General features: G+C 37.1%; 1 protein-coding gene across 2 annotated transcripts; it reads right to left on the minus strand.

The window, feature by feature from the left end:
- Positions 1-11,342: 11,342 nt before the first annotated feature.
- LOC109705586 lies at positions 11,343-15,438 on the minus strand. Of its 2 annotated transcripts, none has more exons than XM_020226328.1 (2): positions 12,609-15,438; positions 11,343-11,633 (listed from the first exon to the last, which is right to left on the minus strand). In XM_020226328.1, exon 1 carries the CDS (start codon positions 15,210-15,212, stop codon positions 14,274-14,276), a length of 939 nt encoding a protein of 312 aa, XP_020081917.1. In that variant the 5' UTR covers positions 15,213-15,438; the 3' UTR covers positions 11,343-11,633; positions 12,609-14,273. The 2 variants fall into 2 exon arrangements, with proteins under 2 accessions (XP_020081917.1, XP_020081918.1); XM_020226329.1 differs by having other exon boundaries at positions 11,343-11,636.
- Positions 15,439-15,444: the final 6 nt, after the last annotated feature.

Below are 15,444 nucleotides of genomic sequence, written 5' to 3' on the forward strand. Positions count from 1 at the left end.
TAACTGGGACATCCCTGAAGGAGAAGTTGTATGCGATCTGTTTCGTTTATTTTTTAAAATAAATTAATTTAATTGAAAATATAAATTAATTAGAATTTGAAATTTAAAATTTCGGATGCGAACTATCAAATTTTTACACATTTGCGTTACGATCAGTTAGTAAATATATTCGCTAGAGAAAGGGCATGAACCTTATAATAACTTCTTTTTAATTGATGTTATGGAGTGTGTTTCGTTGATGTCGCGTGCAACCAATTTATCTAATAATAACTTCTTTTTCATTTTGATATTTTTTTTTTCTTTTAGTTTGCTTGTTGGCCTCTGTTCTGATCCACTATTTTTGAGGCAGAGCTCCAAAATCACTGATTTATTCCTATAAATTTTAATTATCAAATATGTTTTTCAAAATTTTAAAATATGCAAATTTATTTCTGCAGATTAACTACTATTTGTTAACTTCAGATCATTGTGCTCTTGTAAAAATAAAAAAAAAGTAAAATATTTTTAGGATTTATAATTTATAGTTAACATAGAATGACATAAAAATTAGAATGAAAAAAAGTAGAATTGATAAATAATTTTAAATATGGTTAAAAAAAATATTTATTTAAGGGTAGAATTGTTGTTTTGTATAAAAAAAAAAGTTAGGTTTAACCAGTTAACTAATGGAGAGGAGTGGATTTGCAAATTATGTTATTTTGCGGGAAAATATGTGATAACTAAAATATAGGGATAAATATGTAATTGTACCGCTTTGCATTGGTACATATGTAATTAATCCTATATTTTTACCTAAGGGCGTATTTGGTTCAGGTTATCTGTTAGTACTATAGAAAATTATGCCAGAATTATTGTGTTTGATTCATTCGGTCTGTAATCTGGTCAATAATGTAGAATTACAAATGATACACGATTACTCTGACAATATTATCAAGCGGGGGATGGGTATCTCGTGTTATCGGTTATCTTTTATGTTATATAAAATGACAATTTTATTGCTCCAACCTCCCCCCCTCTCAAAATCTTTCAATACGTCAGTTTTGAATTTAAAATTTTGAATTCTCAAATTTTAATTTTAAATTTTTAAATTTTAAATTTAAATTTTAAATTTTAAATTTATATTTTAAGTTCTAAATTTTTAATTTAGATTTAAAATTTAAAATTTAATCTTTTAAATTTATATTTTAAATTTTAAAAGTTTAAAATTCACATTTATCTTTTATATTAAATTATTAAATATTTTATTTTTGTTTAGATTTTAAATTTTATATTTAAATTAAAATTCAAATTTGAAATTATTTAAAAATAAAATTTAGTAAAAACATTATTATTAGTGAATAGTAAAAAGAAAAAAAAGGCCAAATATAACTAAGGACAATTATAAAATAGACTACACTTTGTTGTCAGAATTATTGAATTTAATAATCTGGTATTTTATTACTGTATTAAATCAAACACGATGTATAGTATCAGTTGTGATCTGATTCAAACACGATGCAGTCCATAGGATTTCAGATTACATCTAAATAAAACTAGTGTCATAGAAACAAAATGTTATTATTAACAAAAAAAATAGATGAATTATTTTTTTATTGCACTTTACATATATATAACACATTTCAAACGGTCAAAAAACGGGATGAAAACGATGGGGCGGTTTGGATTGGAAAAGGAGACAACGGCTTTGACTGGGTTCTGGTGCAAGTGTCAGAGGTTTGAAAAAAACAAAAAAAAGAAAAACAAAAATGGTGGGGATGCGTCGAATGAAAAGAAGGAAATTATGACTGGGAGTATGTACGGAATTTTAGGAAATTTGCAGTTGCATGACTCCTCATGACTCCGACATCCATGAGGGAGGGGCGGCGGAGTCCTCGGCTGCGTTTCAATGTTTTCATTTTCGTTTTGCTGATGTCATGGCGTGCATTTTGTCGATGACATGGAGTAGGAGTGTGAACTGGATCCGCTCGTGTTCCACTCGAAAGACTTTTTTTCGCAAATAGCTCTCTGACAAAATTTTATTTTAAAACTAATCCTGTTAAAAATTTATTTACAAAAATGGTCCTATTCCTGCCACGCAAGCGCCACGTCAGCACCACGCCGGCGGGGCTGGGATCAGGTGTTTAAGTTGAACACGGTGAGTCATTCACCGTATTCAAACACGGTGAATGGTTCACCGTGTCCAATATAAATATCCCCACTTAGCCAAAAAATGGCTAAATCGAGTTAGTTGTATTAGACACGGTGAATCATTCACCGTGTTCAATACAACTACCTAGGACTTAGCCATTTTTTGACTAAGACTGTATTAGTATTGGACACGATGAATGGTTAACCGTGTCTAATACAACTAACTCGACTTAGCCATTTTTTGGCTAAGTGGGGATGATATTTGTTTTGGACACGGTGAACCATTCACCGTGTTTGAACACGGTGAATGATTCACCGTGTTCAACTTAAACTCTTGTCTCGCCCACGTGGCGCTGACGTGGCGCTTGCGTGGCAGGGGCAGGGCCATTTCTGCAAGTAAATTTTTGACAGGGCCAATTTTTTTTAAAAAAATTTATCATGGGACTATTTGCAAAAAAAGCCTTTTTATGAACGACCCCAATACAAAATTTATTCGTTAAAAGTATTAAATTAAAAAATTCAGCTCGGAATACGAACTAACTTACGAACAATAAATTAAAAAAATTAGGAAGGATATGTATAGGAAATAAATCTATAAAATTTTATCTATTAGATTTTGATCTAATAGTTAAAATTTTACATATAAATGGATATTTTTATAATTGTTTTGGGCTTTATATTTAAGTTGGATTAAACATTAAATAATAAAAATTTATATTATATAATATATAATCATTTATTTAGAATTGAGCTCCTATACTTTTAAAAGTACTAAGTTATTGGTGCTTGTAAATTTATGGCTATTGGATTAAGAGATGTGCGCTTAAGATGATGTGGGTCCTCTAGGGTTGAGTGGGTGGTTTGTTGAATAGTATGATTTAATAGGTGGAAATGATCAAAGGGGTTGATCTAACAATAACAGATTTACAAGCATCAAGTGGTTGGTGGTTTTACAAGTACCATAGCTGGACTCCATTTATGTATATATATAAATAGAAAATATATATATTCAAGCTGTTATCGAGTCAAACACGAGCGTGCTGACCATAGCTCGTGTTTGGCTCGTTTATTAATCGAGCTAAAAAATTTAGCTCGTGTTCGGCTCGTTTACTAATCGAGCGATTCGATCTCGAGCTTATTTTGAGCTGAACACGAACATCGAGCTGGATTGCCACCACTACCATGGAGTGTGTTTTGTTGGTGCAGGGATGTCGATAGATATGGATATTCCAGATTTTACGGAACCCAAATCCGAATGGATCGGGTTTAACTGATGCTAAATGAATATGATTTCGATTATGAATATAGAAAAACACAACAATATGATAAATTCTGATTTAGATATGATTTTTATGTAAACCCGAGCCGAATCAGAATCCCAGTTTAAAGCGAACTAAATCGAAACCCATTTTAACTTATATAACATATATAAAAAATTAAATTTGAAATTTAATTAAGATTTATGATATGCTTTGAAATTTGGTAATAAAAAATAATTGCTTTAGAGTTCGGATTTTCAAGTTCGGTTTGGATCTTTTTTGGATTCGATTTTGGTTACAGATTTTCAAAATCAGTCGGTTTCTGAGTAAATCCTGGTTGACATTTGGATGAGAGGCAGCAGGTTTACCATTTTTTTAATTTTATTTTAGACTTGTCATTTCTCTATATAATTTTAGATTTGTCAAAAAAAAAAAAAAATTCAAATACCTCCCTTGTGGTTTCACACTTTCTCACTTTAGTACCTTATAGTTTAAAATGTATCAAGTTAGCCCCTATGGTTTCACATTTTCTCACTTTAGTACCCTGTGGTTTAAAGTGTATCAAGTTAGTATCCTGTAATTTCATTTTTCTCTTTTTATTATCCATTCCACCAATTTTTTTTGTTAAATCAGTGACAAAGTTAAAATAAAGGGTACTAAAGTGAATATTTGATAAATTTAGGTAAGGTATATGAAGTTTTTTGTATATAATTTAATAAAATATTAACAGAGAAAAAAAAATCAATGATAAAATTAAAACTAAAGGGTACTAAAGTGAATATTCGATAAACCTAGATAGAGTATCTGAAATTTTTTTGTATATAATTTAACGAAATATTATCAGAGGAGCCGACGAAAATAGAAAAATGAAACCACAGGATATTAAATTGATGCACTTTAAACCACAGGGTACTAAAGTGAGAAAGTGCTAAACCACATGGCACTAAATTGATACACTTTAAACCACACGGTACTAACGTACAAAAGTGCGAAACAACATAGGTGGTATTTAAAGTTTTTCCAAAAAAAATTATAGAGAAAAAAAATATATAATACATTTTTGAATTTTACGATGCTCAACTTCTCTTTTCTACTTTTCCTATTCAAAACCACTAAGCTTTTACTTTTTTTATTTAATTTTCTAACTTTATTTATTTAATTTTGGCCAATTTGCATAAAAAATTTATTGGTTTTGAGCTTTTGCAAAAATAAGCCGTCTTTTTGAATTTTGTAGATTCGGACCGAATTTTCAGAAAACTGACCAAACTACTCTTATTCCCTTTTCTATTTCTCTTTTTTTTTTTATTTTTTCCTCTCGTTCTTTTTTCTTTTTCTATGAAAAGAGCAGCAAAGGCAGAGACGGCCCACCTCGCCTTTGTCTCGCGCGTCCTCGCCTTCGCCTGTGCACCCCCTCCTCGCCTTTCTTGCTTCCAACTCCACCGAGGCTGTGCTGTGACCTTCTTTCTTCTTTTTTTTTTTTTCTCTCTGACCGTCCTCCGCCGCCTCTTCGGTTCTTTACAACAGTAAAGAGGGCAACATCACGTTCTCTTCCTCTTTTTTTTGTTTTTTTTTCTTTTGTTCTCTTTTTTTTTTCTCTTTTACCCACGTTCACCACCTCCGCGACCTTCCACGACGGTAACGAGAATAGCGCGACATCCTTTTCCTCCGCCCTCGCTGGCACCGGCACCGACGCTGGCGTCGAAGAAGGAGAACTCGGAGCTAGTGCGGATGAGAGTGGAGCTGAGAAAAAGAGATGCAGAAAATAAAAAAATAAAAAGAATAAATAATAAAATATAAAGAAAATTACTTTTTTCTACAAAAAAAAAAAGAATTAGAGAGAAAAGAAGAAAATGATGAAGTTGCATTATTTTAAGGGAATGTTGTACTATTTCAAAAAAATGTTACACTATTTTAGAGAAACTTACACTCTTTAAGAGAAAAAATTATATTTTTTGACAAAAGTTGTACTATTTGAACGAAAGTTACACTCTTTGGAAAAAAATTATACTATTTCTCCTCTTCTTTCTCTTTTTTCTCCTTTCTCTTCATTTTCGTGTGTTTCTTCTCCTCCCATCTCTTCTTCGCCTTCCACCTCTGTCGGTAGATCCTCCACTCTCGGCGAGGTTGCGCCATGCCGCCCTCCTCGCCTCCAACCCTACCGCCCTTCTTTCCTCGCGTATGCCCCACTCTCCTCGCCTCCGACCCTCCCGAGGCCGCACTGCGACTCTTTTTTTTTTCCCTCTCCGACCCTCCTCCACTGCCTCCTCGGTTCTTTACAACAATAAAGAGGGCAACGCCACATCCTTTACAACAATAAAGAAGGCAACGCCTCCGACCCTTCTCTCATCTTTTTTTTTTTTTTTTCTCTTTGACCCACCTCCATCGCCTCTGCGACCCTCAACAACGGTAACGAGGACAGTGCAGCATCCTTTTCCTTTGCCTTCATTGGCGCCGGCACTTACGCCGGCCCTGGAGAAAGAGAACTTGGAGCGAGTACGGGTGAGAGCGGAGCCGAGGAAAGAAGATGTAAAAAAGTAAAAAGAATAAAGAATAAAACATAGAAAAAAAAAATTTTCTATAAGAAAAATGAAGAATCAGAGAGAAAAGAAGAATATGATTGTAACGATCCAGCCCACTAGCAACAACAACTCGTTGGGCCTAAATACGAGCACAAAATGCTTAAGCTCAGTTATTATTACTAGTGTCTAAGTCTTTTATATACCCAATCACATCCTTATTCTTATCCAATGTGGGATTATTCTGACGTCCTCGTCAGTCCAATCACACACACAGCCCAAGATCACCAGGCGATGTGAGACTCGTCTTGCTAGTCTTGTCATCTAGACCCTGGCATAGCCGATCACCTTGTCATACAGATTTTAGCAAGCCTATCACCTTGTCTTCTTTCAGACCCTGATTCTGCCGAAACTCGTCACATATTTTCGGCTGGTGATTGGCTCTGATATCGAATGTAACGACCCAGCTCACTAACAACAATAACTCGTTGGGCCCAAACACCGGCGCAAAATGCTTAAGCCCAGTTATTATTACTAGTGTCTAAATCTCTTATATACCTAAGCACATCCCCATTCCTATCCAATGTGGGATTATTGGAGTGTGACAATAATGAAGTTGCACTTTTTCAAAAAAACGTTGCACTGTTTCAGAAAAACGTTGCATTATTTTAGAGAAAACTTATACTCTTTAAGAAAAAAATTATACTTTTTTGAACGAAAGTTGCACTCTTTAGGCAAAAATTACACTGCTTCTCTTCTTTCTCCTCTTTCTTCTCCTTCCTCTTCGTGTTCATGTGTTTCTTCTCCGCCCATCTTTTTTTTACCCTCCACCTCCGTCGGTACATCCTCCACCCATCTATCTCCGACCCTTTGTTTTTTTTTCCTCTCCGGCGGTAGAGAAAGGTTGGAAAGAAAAAAAAAGAGGGTTGCGGTGAGGCCTCGACTGGGTTGAAGGCGAGGAGGGCGGGGCGTGCGCAAGGAGGGCGGCACGGTGCGGTGAGGCCTCAGCATGGTTGGAGGCGAGGAGGGCTGGGCAGCGCGACCTCGGCAAGGGTAGAGGATTTGCCGACAGAGGTGGAGGGAGAAGAAGAGATTGGCGGAGGAAAATCACATGAAAATGAAGAGGAATGAGAAAAAAGAGGAGGAAGAGGAGAAATAGTATAATTTTTTTCCAAAGAGTGTAACTTTCGTTCGTGCAACTTTCGTCAAAAAAATACAACTTTCGTCCTAAAAAGTATAATTTTTTCTCTTAAAGAGTGTAAATTTTCTCTAAAATAGTGTAACATTCTCTTGAAACAGTGCAACTTTATCATCTTCCTTTTTTCTCTCTAATTCTTCATTTTTCTTATAGAGAAAAAAATACTTTTCTTTATATTTTATTCTTTATTTTTTTATTTTTCTATATCTTTTTTACTCCGCTCCGATCTTACCCGCACTCGCTATGAGTTCTCCTACTCCGGTGCCGGCATCTGTACCGGTGCCTGCAAAGGCGAAGGAAGAAGATGCGGCGCTGTTCTCATTACCGTCGTGGAGGGTTACAGAGGAGGTGGAGGTGGGTCGAAGAGAAAAAAAAAAAAGAATGAGAAAAAAAAGGAGAGGAAGATGACGTAATGTTGTCCTCTTTATTGTTGTAAAGAACTGGGGAGGCGGTGGAGGAGGGTCAAAGAGAAAACAAAAAAAATGAGGGTGCGTGGGCGAGGGCGAGGGCGCGCGGGACAGAGGCGAGGTGGGCCGCCTCCGCCTCCGTCTCCTCCGCCGCCGCCCACTTCGGAGAGAAAGAAAAAAAAAATGAGAAAAAGAGAGAGAGAGAGGGAGAGAATATGGAATAAGAGCATTTTGGTCAGTTTTTTGAAAATTCGGTACGAATCTACAAAATTCAAAAAGACAGTTTATTTTTGCAAAAGCTCAAAACCAATGAATTTTTTATGCAAATTGGCCTCTAATTTTTTAACTTTATTACTTATTAACCATAGATGTTCTTCTTACTTGTTGAAACTAAATTTGATGAAAATCACCAATAAATTTAATATCATCCCCAATTTTTCTTAACTAAAGTGACTTAATACTAAAAAATCAAAACTAAAAAGGTCTCAATAAAAAATATAAAATTAAAATTGAAGGGACAATTTCGAAATGGTGTATAATGGAGATGGTCTCCATACAGTTTTACATATTGGGGTTCTACAATAGTTCTCCTAAAGTGTTCCTTACAATGCTACTGATGATATGGCAATACCATCATTACACTCTGAGATAGGTAGCACGCTATTCGCTTCGTTTATTTCATTTAGAAATAAACTTAGCTAGAAATGTAAATCAACTAGAATTCGAACTTGGGTCTTGGGTACCCACCACCAAACCCTTTGCCACTTGCTCTAGGGACGGTCGGTATTACACTCTAAATATTAATCTTTATATATCATCATTACACTCTAAGTATTAATTACTGAACCCACGCACTATTATTAAATCCTATATATATCACCATTTTATTCTAAACCCTAAATTTTAACCTATCCGTATATATATGTCAATTCATCTACAATAATAGGGTACTCAAAAGTGAGATATCCCACATTTCTCTTTTACATAATAAACTCTCCGAGTATTTAAATTGCAGTACTAATCCAAAATTTTGGTTGTTTATTTCAGCGCATTTTAAATTATAGTATCTGTTGATGCCAAAAAAAAATTAGGTGGGAACGGTTGAGAAGTGGGGCGTAACTTACGCGATCATGGCTACAACACTCCTCCCCCCCTACTATTAAAACCGATCAATAATATATGTGGGCTGAGAAGACATTACTATAAATAGTAATTCCGAAGCCTGCAAAGGAGTTTTTCTCTCCCATGAATGAGAAGATCACTGTATTTTCAATACTTCTACTTTCTCCATTTATCATTTTTTTAGGAATAGTCTACTTATAATTATTTTACTTTTTTCGCATTTACTGTCTTTGCTAGGAGTAGTTTGTAAAGTAAACTTTCCTTCGAGATCATACGTCATGATAGCGTACCCTCTTTTGTAAACATTTCCTGATTTTAAGCAATATATGAACTTTTCGGCTCTTCAACCGAATCAGAAATTCCTGTACAATCCGTACAATCGGTTGATCTAGCCAAACCGAATTTGTTGTGTTGAATCGAACTCGGTTGATCCGATCCTTCATCAACCGAATCGCTTGACCTATGGTGGGCGCAAATTTCGAGGATCATCATTCGCGGCCGTTTCATCTCCTCGCACGTTTTTCTTTGAAGGAGGATCTTTAACCGAGTCAGTAGTTAGAGAATTCGGCTCACAGCAGTATCATTGCAACTACAAGCAAACTTAAAAGATTTGTTTGGTTCATTGTATTTATAGTGTTATACGCTATAGTTTGGCCTACGAATAAAGGCTCGACGCTATATTTTGACCTAATCCAAAGTTAAACATAGTTGCAAAAGAAAAAACATGTATTGGAATCTACAAATACAGCTTCCAATTACAACCAATCAATCAGAAACTTTAAAAGCATGTTTGGTTCATGATTAAAATAGAAATAAGCAATGAAATTGAATTGTTTTGGAATAAAAAATAAAATGATCAATCATCCGAAAATATTTTGTTCATTATTTGAATGAAAATCATAATGAGAATTTAGAATTTTTGATAGAGCGTTTTGAATAAAAAAGAGGAAAGTGATGAAGCGATAGGAAGTAGGTATTGGTGAAAAAGGATTCTGAATAATTTACTTTGAATGGACTAATCCAGAATTCAAAACTGGATTGGGCCATAAATGAATTTGGTCATTTTCATTCCAGAGTAGAATGGAAATAAGAATCCGATTCCTATAATATAAACGACAACTATCAAAATCAATGACTTTTATTCTGATTCTATAGTTTAAAATAGTTGAACCATACATGTCCTAAGGAAGCCTTAGACTAGCTTGAAAAACATCTTTAAGATCTGAAAAGAAAAAAGAACCTTTCAAAATAGAAGCCACATGTATTTTAATTCCAAAATAGAGCTCGATTACATCAATATGGTTTTAGCGAGAAACAATTAAAGTACAATCCAAACAAACGTTAATGGGAAATCACCATAAAAAGTCTCCAAAACAAAGATATAGGAAGATGAAATTAACTCTAGCTCCTCTAACGTACACACAAGAGAACAAGGAAAAAACGAAAAAAAAGAAAAGAAAGAAATAAAATAAGGATAAAGATTTGAATACGGGCTTCCAAACCTACATCACAATAAATAGAGGTGCTTTTATATTTTTTATTTTTTTTGATGTTGCTTATTTATTCCTATTTTATGGTTCAGATTTATTTTTTCTAGTTGTGACAACAACAGATCATTTGGAGAGTGGTACGAGTTATCAGGTGTTCCAAAGAAGAATATTTTGGCTTTTTGATACGGAAATAATTAAGTATTTTTGTCTCATTTTAAATTTATGTACCGCTTAAATTCTAAATTATAATGTATGATCTTTTTATTTTAAAGATCAATTTTAACTATTAAAATTTAAATATAGCCTTGTTTCATCTCTTCTTTATTCTTTTTAACTTTTGTGTGAATCACATGCACCATGACAAATTTGCCAATGGCTTCTCCCAATTCGATTAGATTGTCATGTTTCGTACATTTATTGACTTTGTTTTTCATAAGATATTTCAACGCTGTTGCTCATTTACTTAATTCTTTTGCTATATAAAAATTGGACCTCTAAATTGAAAGTCTGAGATAAATAAAGAAATAATAAATTATGGAGTAAGAACAAAAATATGAATTATGCACAAGCAACAATTTTTACTCAAATATAAGACTAAAATTTAAAGTGTGGGGAGTAAATTGAAACCTTACCAAAAATTTAAAATTTTCAATGTCAAAATTAAAAGTTTGAGGACCAATTTGATACTTAATGTTTGGAGACAACTAGTGCGCGTAACTCTATTTATATCACTGATGACAAGGACCAACCTGTTTGATATTGGAGCTTATCTCACCCTAAAAGGTAAAATAAACTTGGGGTAAAAATATATGGAATTATGCTTTTATGTTTTCTAGTAGGGCCATAAAAAATATATCATAATCAATTTATTACGAAATACAGAAAGCTATATTATATATGAAAAAAACAAACAAACAAAGTATTATCGTCTTATTTTCTTACTCTACACGTCATGACCGATGCCCTTTTTGAAAGCATATTTGAAATCATTTTCATTTTAAAATCAAAGAATAAGTGAAAACAGTTTTAAAAAGAGCATGTCCAAGGTGCGACAAACCCACAAACAGAAATTTCTCTATTCATACGGACAAAATGTACCCTATAAATGTACGATGTCAAAATACAAAGCAATGCGGTACAACATCTACAATAATTGATCATGACAACAAATAAAGTATACCACACCGAGTGCAGATTTATACACATCTTAATATTTCCACAACTACCAAAAAATCATAATCCAAAAGATAATCTGAAGGAAAATCCAACAAGAAAACACCGATTATTCGATCGCTATCTAACAAGACCAAAACCACAAATATACCACAAGAAATCCAAAGTTAAAACCACATGAGAAAGTAAAATCATCCAATTATTACAGTTTTTTTGTCCATAGTTGCAATAGTCCACAACTGTGACAGAAACTATCTAACACACCCTCACATTGCATTCCGTGCCTCACCGCTCAAAAATATTTTCTGCAGGTACAACGAGTCGCCGGAATCAAGCCCCTCCTACTGGCCAACAAAATAGGTAAATAGATACAATAATACAACAATAACAAAGTAATAGATAGAATGAAACTAAATAATAACTATAAACCGATCAATGTCACTACTGTAGCAAGACCAAGTCAAGATATGAATAGCATATAAGGTAAACTAAACTGTAACTATAGCAAATCATCCCTAAGGTCATGAATCTCAATAATGCCTCAACTAAGGTGCGCGTTATCATACAGATTTTGGGCTCGCCCATAGACGCATAATGAATAGCATGTGATGTACCAACGAGGGAATAATAAACCGAACTGAGCAAACTGTGCTATTGTAATAACGATATGCTATCTGTATTACACAAGGGAATGTGCCATGAATCAACAAACTACCAGTTCGCCCCAAAGTACTCAATCCAATGCCTGCTGTCATACAGACCTCGTCTCATGCAGACCTTGGGCTCACCCGCCATCATGCAGATTTTGGGTTGCCTGTTATCATACATATCTTGGTCTCAAGTGCTTTAGTGCTGCCATATACCACATTATACAGATCTAGTAAAGAATACCTTCTTCGGTCGTGCGACCAAAGTGATGGCGTTCGTAAATGCGCAGCGAGCAAAGTCACATGTGAAATGCTCAAAGCTATATGCCTGTCCGAGATCCAAGCGACGCCAAGAAGCCGAGAGAAAACTCCCACGGAGTATCAACGGATCCAAGCAAAGTTAATAATCACAAGTATATGCAAAAATGAATAGTATACTGCCTTGCTCTACTTCTCATGTATCAAAGAAAGATATGCAGTGTATAAGGTAGTACGACATGATGTAACTCAACAATAGAGTACCAACATGAGAAGCAAGCATGCAATGTCCAAAAACAATATACGAGATACTGAAAATATATAAAACAAAGGTATGATATGTCAAGGGTGCGGGTAAAGAGAAAACCCGAGTAGAAACAACAATACCAATGTCCGAATCATAGCACCCACCTATGCACCGAAACAGACGAGTCCGCAACTCAACCAAAGTCCACAACATGATCCTTTAGGTGTCACCTCGACCTAACCAAGGCATACACCGGTCAGAAACAGTCCCTACATGACATCAATCGACATTATAAATCCGCACCACAGTGCACTACAAAGCTATGGGAACATCAGTTCTGTAAATCAACTTTCATAATTCAACCGACCATATACCGATACAAGGTACATCACCACAGCCTCTTCGCTGTCCCGAAACACTCCATCTTAAATATTGGTACAGCCACACGTCAAGTACTTGGCAGCAAAGACTACGGCTACCAAACTAGTCTGTAATGGACTCCGAATCGCACCGTTTTTTGTGCTGTCCCACACTCACAAGCTGTGAGTTTTGACCAGCAAGGACACTCCAAAACTCGCCCATGAGTCCCAGAATCCGAATACACAAACAGTACATCGCGAAAACCGAATTCGGCACCAAAAGGTCCTGAAACTGCACTTTCCAGTCTCATGACAGCCACATGCATAATGTTCAGCCCGAAGAGTTAAATCCACGTGTAACTCGCTTATAAAGAACCCCCGCCGAACAACAAGCACGGCAGTAACTTCCCAACAATCCGACTCAGCCGCAAGGCCTCAATTACAGTGTTTCATGCACCATTTTGGTGCCGGAACCAACCATGCTTGTCGTGCACAACCCCAACCACGTGCCATCATGTTAATTACAGCATCCAAACCGCTCATGATGCCTAACAACACATCGCAACTAGCTGTGACATAAGCTGGTCGCAAGATGACAAGTTATGTGCTTTTCGGAATGTTGATCCTGCCAACTTCACACGGATCAACACCAAATTTCACCCGATGCTTTGAACTTCACTTCAGCCCCTTTACTGTCCCGAAAACGCACCATTTCCAGTATTGGGACAGCAGCACGCAACGTGTTTCACAACAGAGGTCTTGGCCACAAACTTGGCCTCGAACAGGTTCAGAAAAACACCTATTTCGGTGTCGGAACCAGCGGTAAACGTATTACACAAGTTCGACCATTTCTGGACAGCAACAAACTTCCAGAACTCGTCCTTAACAACATCAAACACCAACAACGCGACTATGCCGTTGAACGGACCATTCTCCGCACGATTCAGTCTCCGTGGCTCAACCAATAAAGTTGATCATCACGAACTACGAATGCACAACCAGGGTAAAGGGCTCGATTCAGCCTCCATGGCTCGTCCAACAAAGTTGATCACAAACTACGAATGCGCAACCAGGGGTAAAGGCTCGACCACTTTGGCCACAGCCCCATGATGCTCGGCACTGCATTCAACCAACTAGGCCTCCCTGCACAAAGTTCCGATCACCTTCGATCACATCCAGGCAGATCCGACAAGAATCGACCAATCATTGGCACTCCGAAGATTTCGGCAATGAAACAACACTAAACAATCATTCAACGACATAATACGAGCGATAATGAATAACTACATAGGTAAGTAGGGATAGTTACTGGAGCAGCTTTCAAGCGATAACAAATAGCTACATGGGTAAGTAGGAAAGCCGATCTGACATTGCAACAGAGAAGGTGATGACATGCAGCTCCCAACATGCGAAGAAAAGGTGATGACAGAGAAGGTGATGACAAGCCGCAACAAGCGTGCTTCTCGGGTTCTATTGTGGAGTGTAAGGAGCAGAAACAACAAACTGGGTCACGTTCGATCTATCGGTGCAGTTGGCCTTAACGTGTCCCGATTGCCCGCACTGGTAGCATTTGCCGGCACCCTCGGGACATGAAGTCACTCTGTGTGACCCGCCGCAAATAACACAAGACTGTGCTCTTTGTTGTTGGCTGCATATCAATGCGCTCTCGGCCCCAAAATAGCATTGGGGGTGCTTGGATGGCTTCTTGGAGCACGACGATCCTTCTCCGGATTTAGAATAAGGTCGTTTCTTCTTTTCCTTGTCCATCGCTTCCCTCTTAGTGCAGGTTACAGTTTGCCCATACTCAACATGGAGGGCGCGATCCACTACCTCTTGATACGTTGGAAGATTTAACACATGGACTAGTTGGTAGATGTCTGGTCGAATGCCCGCCGCGAACATCTCGGCCTTGTGACGATCGCTCCGAATGACGTAGGGGATACAGTGGACGAGGCGGGAGAACTCCCGCTCGTACTCCAATACAGTTCGACTTCCTTGGCGGAGCTTGTATAGATCGATCTCCAGCTGGTGCTTAGTGCTGTCAGGGAAAAAGGCCTCGAAGAATTTCTTAAAAGCCGACCAAGAGGGAAAAGGACTGTTGGTGGCGTGCGTCTTCCATAAGCCATTCAGCCAGGTGTAGGCCGAGCCCTCCAGACAACGCATGGCTAGCGGAACCTTCTCCCGTTCCTCGATGAAGAGATCCTCGAACAACTCTTCCATGGTATCAACCCAGTTCACGACCAACCATGGGTCGGTTATCTCTCCGCCGTAAGTAGGCGGATCGAACTTTCTAAACTCCATCAACAGATTGGCCCTAGCTCGGGCCCTCTCTGCCACAAGGGCATTGTCTTCAGCAACAAGAATAGCAGATCCAATTGATGGAGGAGCCAATCCAGTGGTTGCGGCCATTGGATTGGCCTCGACGGCGACTACTGGAGGTGCTCCAGCAATAATTGCAACAGCAACTTCAGCCACGGCAAGTGGCGCAACGTTATCAGGAGGGATAGTACTCCCTCCAAAAATCTGGGCAGAAGGTGGGGCCTGGCTGGTCCCAGCAGCCACCTGCTGTTGTACTATTCACTCCAGTAACCCCATCAGCCCCGCCAGTCCATTCAGCTGCTCGTTAAGCCGTTGAAAACAA

This window comes from Ananas comosus, unplaced genomic scaffold (genome assembly GCF_001540865.1).
Source record: "Ananas comosus cultivar F153 unplaced genomic scaffold, ASM154086v1, whole genome shotgun sequence".
Classification (NCBI taxonomy): domain Eukaryota; kingdom Viridiplantae; phylum Streptophyta; class Magnoliopsida; order Poales; family Bromeliaceae; genus Ananas; species Ananas comosus.

Coding starts and splice junctions, on each gene's coding strand:
- LOC109705586 (XM_020226328.1), bottom strand. CDS start 15,212: ATGGCCGCAACCACTGGATTGGCTCCTCCATCAATTGGATCTGCTATT.